Here is a 10,208-nt window from a genome sequence, read left to right as displayed (position 1 = left end):
AGTAGGCTGGTGACCAAAGGTTACTCGCAGAATTATGATCTGGATTACGAGGAAACCTTCTCCCCAATGGTGCGCTATGCATCAATTCGCTCCTTGATTGCATTTGCTGTGCAGAACAACTTAAAAGTTCACCAGATGGATGTCATAACTGCATTTCTGAATGGAAGTCTGAATGAAAAGATATACATGGAACAACTGGAAGGCTACGCTGTTCCAGGAAAGAAAAATCTTGTGTGTAAACTGAAAAAAAATCACTGTATGGATTAAAACAGTCACCACGCTGTTGGAACAATCATTTCATGAACAGATGATGGAACTGGAACTTGTTCAGAGTTCAGCAGATCCATGTGTTTACATACGGAAGGGTGAAAATCTAGAAATAGTTGCAGTATATGTGGATGACATTATTTTGGTTGCTGATAATGATGATGAAATAATCACTATAAATGAAGCACTGAAGGAAAAATTCCGCATGAAAGACCTTGGAAAGCTCCATTACATCCTTGGACTCAGTGTTGTTCAGGATGAAAAGAATGGCTGTGTATGGTTAAATCAAAGACAGTATATCCAAACTATGCTGGTGAAATATGGAATAACTGAGTGTAAAGCAGTTGCAACTCCATCAGATGTAAACGTGAAACTGTAAAAGGATGATGGTGTTAGCACTCAGGTTGACCGCAGTTTGTACCAGTCGTTGGTAGGCAGCCTTCTGTAGCTGCAATGGGAACAAGACCAGATACTGCATATGCAGTAGGAGCAATATCTAAATATTGTGCTCAGCCCAATACAGTACATTTGACAGCAGCAAAGAGAATCCTACGTTACTTGAAAGGAACAACTGATCTTAGTCTTAAATTTGAAAAGGTACCAGGAGATGTCATTACTGGTTACCCAGATGCAGATTTTGCTGGAGACCTGGATGATAGGAAGTCCACATCAGGAAATATCTTCATTCAAGCAGAAGCAGCTGTAAGTTGGATTAGCAAAAAGCAATCCACGATGGCCCTGTCCACCTCAGAAGCAGAGTATATAGCCTTGAGTCTTGCAGCACAGGAAACATAATGGTTGAGAAGGCTACTGCAAGAAATAGGTTCCGAAGTTGAGACCCTGTTCGTATCATGGAAGATAACCAAGGAACAATCGCAATGGCACAGAATCCAGTGGGTCATGCAAGAATAAAAAAAAACATTGATATTTGCTACCACTTCATTCGCCAATGTGTGCAGAACGGATCAGTAAAACTGGAATATTGTCCTACAAACAGTATGACTGCTGACATTCTTACAAAGCCATTTGCTAGAAATGCATTTGAAAGATTCAGAGATAATGTTGGACTGGCACCAATGTATAAATAAACCAGATAAAGTGACGATTATAATAACAGATTGAAAGTAATTGTAAAACATTTAAAATAACTGTAAGATTATTGACAGTAATTGTAAGTTTGTGTAAAACTTACAATTAAGTGGGAGTGTTAAGAATATTGAGATAAGTGCTGCCACCTGTAGTTAGGAATAACTCAAGGAGAACATTATTCATGACAGGAACAGGAAGTATTGTGATGTCACAGTTTGTATTTTTTTTGTACATGTGTGCTCAATTAATAAACACATATCAACAAAGCTAGCATATTAATAACAGCAAACTAACAACAAAATTAATTAATGGATGAGACCGAGGTGCTCGTTCTACCCAACAACGTCCCAGTCCAACTACGTAACCACTGTCACAGTTAGTTGTAGGCACGAAAGTTACTCGTTAATTTGAACTGCATCACAAGTAGCAATTAGTATATTAGTATTATGAGATGGTAAAATGTTAAAACAAGATAAGCATTCAGAACAGTTATTCCTCGAAGACAGGGTTGCGATGACTTTATAATCGACTAATCTTTTTCATAAAATTGAAGCAGATAATCGTCGGTCATTTTGAATCCAGCAGTAGAAAACATGATGGAGGTATGGAAATGATTAAACTAAGAAGTAGAAAAAATATATTAAATATATCGTAAACTTTTCTAGAAACAATACGTATACATGGATTTGGTCTTGATTTAGCAGGTAAATGTATATTGTATGGTCTGAATGGCTATTAAAAATGTAGTCTAGCATGTATGGCTCACATCAGTCTTAAGTCATGTGACACATCTATACATGATAATGACGTAACTTATGCAATATATAAATGTATAAACTTAAGAATAATAAGTTTATGTAATTACCATCAAAGAGTACAAGAACAAATTTTCTACATTAGCAGTTAACTTCTTAATTTGGCGCTCGACTCGTAATCTAAAGGTCGCGAGTTCGAATCTCAGATACACCAAATAAACTCGCCCTTCCAGCCGTGGAGGCATTAAAATGTTATGGTTAATCCCACTATTTGTTGGTAAAAGAGTAGCCCAAGAGTTGGCGGTGAGTGGTGATGACTAACAGCCTTCCCTCTATTCTTACACTGCTAAATTAGGTATGGCTAGTGCAAATAGCCCTTATGTAGCTTTGCACGAAATTCAAACAACCCTTAAAAGATTTCACTTCGTTAATACCACATAAACATAGAGTATCATAAATTTGCCATCAAGTGTGAAATGTACATACATTTCTGACCAGACGTTTTAAACGACAGGAAATATGATTAATAGAAACATTTTGTAAATTTTTGCTTAAGCTTGGAGTATCAAATGTACGAATTTAACCTAGAGGTTACATAGGTGCAATATTAAAACGAAAGACGAACAAGAATCTAGCGTTTTCTAAACGTTGGATACATACAAAGTTAATATTTTCATTTCAAAATAAAAAAGATTGCCAGTTTTATAATTTTTAAATCGTTTCCGTGAGAAATCGACTCAGATTAGATTATTCGAATGGTCTTCACAGTCGTGTTTAGAAAGTAAAATATCATGAAGTGAAAAATATATTTATAATATAACTGTTCATTCTCTCATGGTTAGGTGGAATGAACAGTTATATTATAAATGTATTTTTCAAAGGTTTACCTAGAGAGCCAACTAGAGCTGACTACTTACCATGGCCAAGAAGAGTGCGTACAATACTTTAATATTTCTATATGGCATTTTTCTTTTTTTTTTTAACTTTAAGAATAAGTGTGTTTGAGATAACTTCACATTTCTACAGTGCAAGATAAATTATAAAAAAGGCGAATTACTTATAAACTTGAAATGTGGAACACAAAACATATACTTCATTTATCGGTTCTACTTAAATACTAAGAATTCACTTATAACCAAAATTTTACTTACTAAAATAAATGACACCAATGACCAAAATAAAGGGCTAGATTCCTATGGCTACCATAGTATTGCTAGCGTATTATGAAGCCAAGTTAAAAAGAAATTAGTAAAGGGGAAGCTTGATACGAAAATCTGCGTAATTGAGAGAGAATCCTATGAAAGTAACACAATTATTTTGAATATTGTAAACTGTAATTTTGATTAAAATTATTTTATAATCTATAGAAAATAATATAATTTTGTTGATTTTATGGTAAGCCACGACCAATTCTACTTATATTAAATTACCTCAAGAAACAATAAAATAAAAAATGTCCTGTAAAGGTTTTTATCTTATAACAAATGTCGATTGTTTTATACTTTCAAAGCAGATATTATTCATATGTGATTTTAATTTTAATGATAATTTTCTATAAAAATCACAAATCAAAACTTCAGTTAAATTCAAAATTCGACTTTCTCCTTTAGCAACAAAAGTATTTTAAACATAGAATGTGATCAAGTATATGCTGATTTACCTGATTTTGTGTAAACATCAAGTGATTGAAGTTTTAGGAGAACAAAGTTTCAGGTTATGTGAAGAAAACTGACATAAGAAATATATTATTCACATGATATAAGACTGTTAAAGATATTTTCATGCAAAATGAAACTTTCGCTACTGAGATTTTTATAGATATAGCTATTAAATTACGAGAATAAACTTACAAAATATATATAAAAATTAACCTAATTAATTCTTACCGTATTCCCATATTAAAATCCAAAGGTGTCTTCTCAGTCTAAAAAAATCTTCGAACGTTTATTGTAAGAAAAAAATGTGATAATTTGGATTTTTTTCTCTTTGCTTTTAAAAGCTTTGCTGCACAACTGGCTTTCTATGCTTTACCTATGAAAACTATCGAAACTAAATTTGGGATTTTACTCCTAGCGACTTTATTTCATGCTCATAAAGTATCTTTGGAAGTAAACTTTTGAATTTTCCAGATTTTGATTTATAAAATCCCAGATCTGCTCAATTGGGTTGATATCGGGGTTTTTTGAGGCCCATTGCATCATTATGAATGACATTAGCAGTTACTTTCTCAGCTAAGTAATTTCTGCATGGGTTGAATGAGTGTTTTGGGTTATTATCTTCTTTGTAGTAGGACCTTAATCAATAATATACAAATCTCTGTGTGTACTACAACGGACTGTTATCTAGTGGTACTTGCGCTGGTCCATTGTTTCGCCTGTTTTGCAAATATCCCCATTTGTCTCAGCAAAAACACCCCATCTAACCATCACACTGCCTTCTCCATGCTTTATGGTAGGTGTATTGAAGTACGTATCTTTCATCTTTATTCCACTGGGAGTACATTGAGACAAATATTTTAAACTTGGACTTATTCGTCCCTAACACCCCTTTTCATTCATCACAAGTCCAGTTTTTGTACTTTTTAGCAAATTTCAGTCTTTTGAGAATATTTGGAGATTGAAGTAAATACTTGCAACTGCTACATGATCAAATATTCCATTCTCGTTCATTCGTCCTGATGCTGTAGATCTAAACATTTTTGTGTCATTTAGTACATGGTTGTTCATCTTATGCTTGAGATCAGTGGCAGTCTTCCTTCTGTCCCGTAGAATGCATGAACGAGGATACTTAACATCAGTATCATTGCGTTTACGTGTTCTGCCTCTTCCTTTCATATTTTAGAATTTACCTGTCTCGGTCTCACGATCAAGGCTGGACCTGACAGTATTTCGGGAACATTTAAAGTTTGTAGAAATTTGTAGGAGAGTCCAACTAGTATCAGGTGAAACTTTTATGCAAACTCTCTACTCTACTGACATTTCTCTGTACCTTTTGGGCTGTGGCATGACAATAAAACATAATATACAACGTTAAACACTGTTGTTACAAAGATATCTTTGTAGAGTGCTTTTAAATTGATTGCTCCTAGCATATACCGGTACCAAATGTTAGCTCCTTGCTTCTTTCTATATAGTCAAAACACTGCATGGTGTACCACGACAATTTGATAGCTATGTTTATTCAAACAGAACCCTTATGAAATGCTCTTGGTACACATATATGAGAATTCTAGAGAATGATAAATATTCTCACCCTGACTTATTCAGTTGTCGACATGGATCAGTGAAACATTACCATAGTAATAAAATTTTCTTTCTGTAATGGGATGGAAGAATTAGCCTCATGAAGTGTAAAGAATGAAAAAAATATGCTCTTGTCCTAACATTTTCACACAGTACTGTAGGTAAACGTATATAACATGATAAAACTCAAAAATACAAAAATGGTTTAAAATACTGAGGACAAGAAGTCAACATTTCATCAAAAATGACTTCCACTGAATTTTGTTTGTTTGTTGTGGAATTTCGCACAAAGCTACTCGAGGGCTATCTGTGCTAGCCGTCCCTAATTTAGCAGTGTAAGACTAGAGGGAAGGCAGCTAGTCATCACCACCCACCGCCAACTCTTGGGCTACTCTTTTACCAACGAATAGTGGGATTGACCGTCACATTATACACCCCCACGGCTGGGAGGGCGAGCATGTTTAGCGCGACGCGGGCGCGAACCCGCGACCCTCGGATTACGAGTCGCACGCACGCCTTACGCGCTTGGCCATGCCAGGCCGACTTCCACTGAAATCTAGAATTAACATTTTTTGTATTTCAAACAACTGGGGTCCGGCATGGCCAAACGTGTTAAAGCGTGCGACTCGTAACCTGAGGGTCGCGGGTTCGCATCCCCGTCGCGCCAAACATGCTCACCCTTTCAGCCGTGGGGGGTTATAATGTGACGGTCAATCCCACTATTCGTTGGTAAAAGAGTAGCCCAAGAGTTGGCGGTGGGTGGTGATGACTAGCTGCCTTCCCTCTAGTCTTACACTGCTCAATTAGGGACGGCGAGCACAGATAGCCCTCGAGTAGCTTTGTGCGAAATTCGAAAATAAACAAACAAATCAAACAACTAAATGTTCGATTAACGCAAATCCTACATAAAATATTAAAATATGTAATAAGATAACTAGTAAAATTCATTCTAGTTTACATATTTAGGCTGCTTCATTTACCTACACCGTTTATGATGCCAACTAAAGTACTGACTGAAGAATAGATTGAACAATCTATTCAACTAGGACGACCTTACTTTTTAATTGTAGTAACGATTCTTACTTTCCGTTAAAATTGTAATTTCATTTTTCTTCACTTGTTGAATTTTATATGTCCATTGAATGGACACAATGTTTATATCTATAAACTTTCAGTATAACCATATCTCGATAATTATATATTTTTACAAGGACTAAAACTATTATAAAAAATATGTAAAACGTAATTCTTATTTTGGCCTACAGGTAAATGTATAAGTTCTCAAAAGAAGTCAGATTTTATTATTGTAATTATTATTCTAGTTTCATTATTTTTGTAACAAGACGCCTACTTCATTTTAAAATTCATAAATTTTTAATATTTTTGTTTGTTTACTTTAAGTTTCAGAAACTGCCGCCATTCGATCCATCCATATGTCCACCATCTGTTAGGTTGAAATGGAGTTAAAATATATTTAAGCAAATGTATATTTTGTATTTACTTATCGGAATATTAAAAGTGGGTAACCACATATCAATATAGAGAAGTCTTATGGCGATATTTCAAGCTGTTAGTGCAGTCGTGTAAGTAATTGGGTAGTAAATGAAAAAGTTGCTGTTTTAGAAATTTCTGAATTGTTACATTAGAAATGTTAACATTTTCAGCTCATTGTTAATGCACATGCACATAAAGTATTTTAACCAGTATTGTGAGTAGTTGCTTTTCGCTCAGGAATTCAATAGGGTGGTCTTTTGAAAACTTTAGCAATCCATAGTATTAAGTTCTACCATAATGAATAATACCATTTTCTAATAATGTAACAAATGTTTCATGAAAATTAAGGTCTTGCAAAACAAATTCGTGAAACGACCTTGAATAAATTCTCTAATTGAAGATAAATTCCTTTGTATACATATATGTTACTATTAGCGATAATATAATACATACACTATTGTAGCAAATTGATTGGTCTCTAAATTCAATTATTTTACTCTTTTCAAATATACTTATTCCATATGTTTACAACAAAGACATACAGCTATTATATGTGGTTGAACATTCTTGAAAATTTTCTAGAGTTCAATACAAGTTTCCCAACAGTAATGTGTTAGGACCTATATGAATGCGGAAATTTGATCATGTAATTAAATAAAGAATTAATTATTAATATATAGTCGCCAAATCAGGTAGAGGAGTACGATAGAAAATTTGTTTAGGGAATTCTTGCGAAACTACACAAGGGCTATTTGGGCTAATCCTCACTAATTTTAAATTGATAAACTAGAGAGAAGGCAGCTAGTCAACAAGACCAACCGGCAATTCTTAACCTACTTTAATTGAATAGCATGCCCACAGCCCCACAGTGGGAAGCACGATTTTTCCTTTTTTTGGAGGAAACAAGACCAAGATCTTCTACCCTCCAAACGAGTAGCCACTGGTCAACGTAAGCAAATCAGGGGTTAGGTTCAGCAGGTAGCCCGACGTGGCTTTGCTACAAGAAAACACACACACTACGTAAGCAACGCCAGTTTATTTGTGCAATTGAAGAAACTTAACTATGCAGTTGTGAAACACAATCACTCTAGTAACACAGGAGCAACAAAATTGCAAAATACAAATAGCAAAGAAAAAGTTTGAATAGAAGCAGTTGGTACATAAACGACGATGATCTGTTAATGAAAACATTACTGATGAGATGTGTGTGTGTGTTTTCTTATAGCAAAGCCACATCTGGCTATCTGCTAAGTCTACCGAGGGAATCGAACCTCTGGTTTTAGCGTTTGGTTTATCTGCCTGTAAAAACTTTTAATTGTTGTTTAGTGTGTTGTATGTCAGGAGGTTTTCTTTTGTGTTCTTCATTTTGCAGATGAAAGTATTCTCTTGTTTGGTTTGGGGTATGGTTTCTCCCCCTTGTATTAAGAATATTAAAGATTTGCTTTTCCAAAATATTACGATATTTAGTTTTACGTTTACAGTATACAAATGTTTGAAATAGCCATAAGCCACTCTTTAGTTGCAATGCATTTTCAATTGGTTTGGAAATTGACGTGAATCAAAGAAAGAAAGATTTTAAATTTTCTAAATATGTTGCCTGTTGCGACAAATTCCTTTATGTAGGTCAGTCTTCTAAATTGCAACTTATCTCACATATTGTAGAGGTTTTTTTCAGGAAACGTAGTAAGGAGGGTATATCACTAGCAAATAGAGCGTTTCAATTTGTGGTTTAGAGAAGTATTTTAGAATGTCACAAAAGAAGTGTATAAAAACTGTTGTTTTCGTGATATCTAAAGATTAAGATGGACATTTAGAAGTTTGGATGTTGGCATAATGTTAAAACGTTTTGTTAGTTTTTTGGAGGGGGGTATCCAATGTTAGCGTTCTAGGTAAAATAAAGCTGTTGGTAAATAATTTGTTGTTGTTGTTTTTATTTTAGTTTGGATTTTTGATTTGGAAATAATGGAAAGAGTTGATGTGGCAGTAACAAAAATTATAATTTAAATTAATAAAAATGAATAAAACACTCACATCGCAGTAATCAGTTAAAAAAGCCTAGAATATCTCAGACCTGGCCCGGCATGGCCTAGCGCGTAACACTCGGGTTCGCGCCCGCGTCGCGCTAAACATCGCCCTCCCAGCCGTATAATCAGTTAAAGAAGCCCAAGAGTTGGTGGTGGGTGGTGATGACCTGCCTTCCCTCTAGTCTTACACTGCTAAATTAGGGACGGCTAGCACAGATAGCCCTCGAGTAGCTTTGTGCGAAATTTCCAAACAAACAATCTCAGACCTATAATAGCACAGATAATTCAAAGTGTATCTTTGCGTTTAACAACAAACAAACAAAATTCTATTTATCAATTACTACTTTAAATTTTAAATCATTTTAATCTTGACAATTTTGATGGATTTTACTTTCATTTCTGCCTCTTCGCAATAGTTTTAGCGGAAAAAGTTTGTGTTGCTGTCGTGAAGCACATATTAATTTTTTGCATATTTGTTGTTAAACACAGTGATACACATTGAGCTATCTGTGTTTTACGTATCACGGGTATCAAAACCTAATTTCCAACTTTGTAAACCCACAGACTTACCTTCGGGCCTCCGTGGGGTAACACATATTAATATCTTAAATTGAAAAAAATTGTTTAATGGAGATGATTGCTAATATAGTGTTATTAAATTCTTGTATTATGGGTTACATAAGAAATGATCCATCACTATAATCTTTATTGGTAGACAAGCATTGATCTTTCACTATAATCTTTATTGGTAGACAAGCATTGATCTTTCACTATAATCTTTATTGGTATATAAGAATTATCCATCACTTTAATCCTTATTGGAAATATGCGTACAAATGTAAATTTACTGCAAATAATTTATACAGTATAGATTATTATCCATCTTCGTGGAGGTTTTATCAGATTTATTGAAAATTTCATTTTAGAAATTTTTATGACAGAATAATCATGGGTATAGTCCTTAGTATTAAATAGATGTATTTGTAATCTTCTGTGCTAAACAGTAGTCATAGTTTTAATCCTTTGAGTTAAACAACTGATTATTAAAGTACTGTAATGAAATAAATAAACATGTTCTGTGTTTAGCATTTAAATCTAAAATGATGCTCTTTGTATGCCCCTACTCTGAGGCTAAAACTTAAAGCATAACAAAAAGAATTAGATTTCTGTAGCGGCAACTTTGTCAATAGCTAATTATGAAGCTTACCATGAATAACCCACTACTTAGCTTTGCGTTTAACCATAAAGCAAAAAAAAAATCTTATTTTGATATAATAGAAGATGGAAAACCTGTGAAGATTAAGTTACATACTTGCTCAAAGGTTGTAAGTTAACTT

General features: G+C 34.2%; 1 protein-coding gene across 1 annotated transcript; it reads left to right on the top strand.

Annotated features, from left to right (window-relative positions):
* The first annotated feature begins 720 nt into the window (after positions 1-720).
* On the top strand, positions 721-1,062 carry LOC143245599 (uncharacterized). Its single transcript, XM_076491956.1, has one exon. The coding sequence runs from the start codon at positions 721-723 to the stop codon at positions 1,060-1,062; it is 342 nt and encodes a 113-aa protein (XP_076348071.1).
* The last annotated feature ends 9,146 nt before the right edge of the window (positions 1,063-10,208 follow it).

The sequence above is a fragment of the Tachypleus tridentatus genome, chromosome 2, assembly GCF_004210375.1.
Source record: "Tachypleus tridentatus isolate NWPU-2018 chromosome 2, ASM421037v1, whole genome shotgun sequence".
Classification (NCBI taxonomy): Eukaryota; Metazoa; Arthropoda; class Merostomata; order Xiphosura; family Limulidae; genus Tachypleus; species Tachypleus tridentatus.
This window is presented reverse-complemented; position numbering and strand designations above follow the sequence as displayed.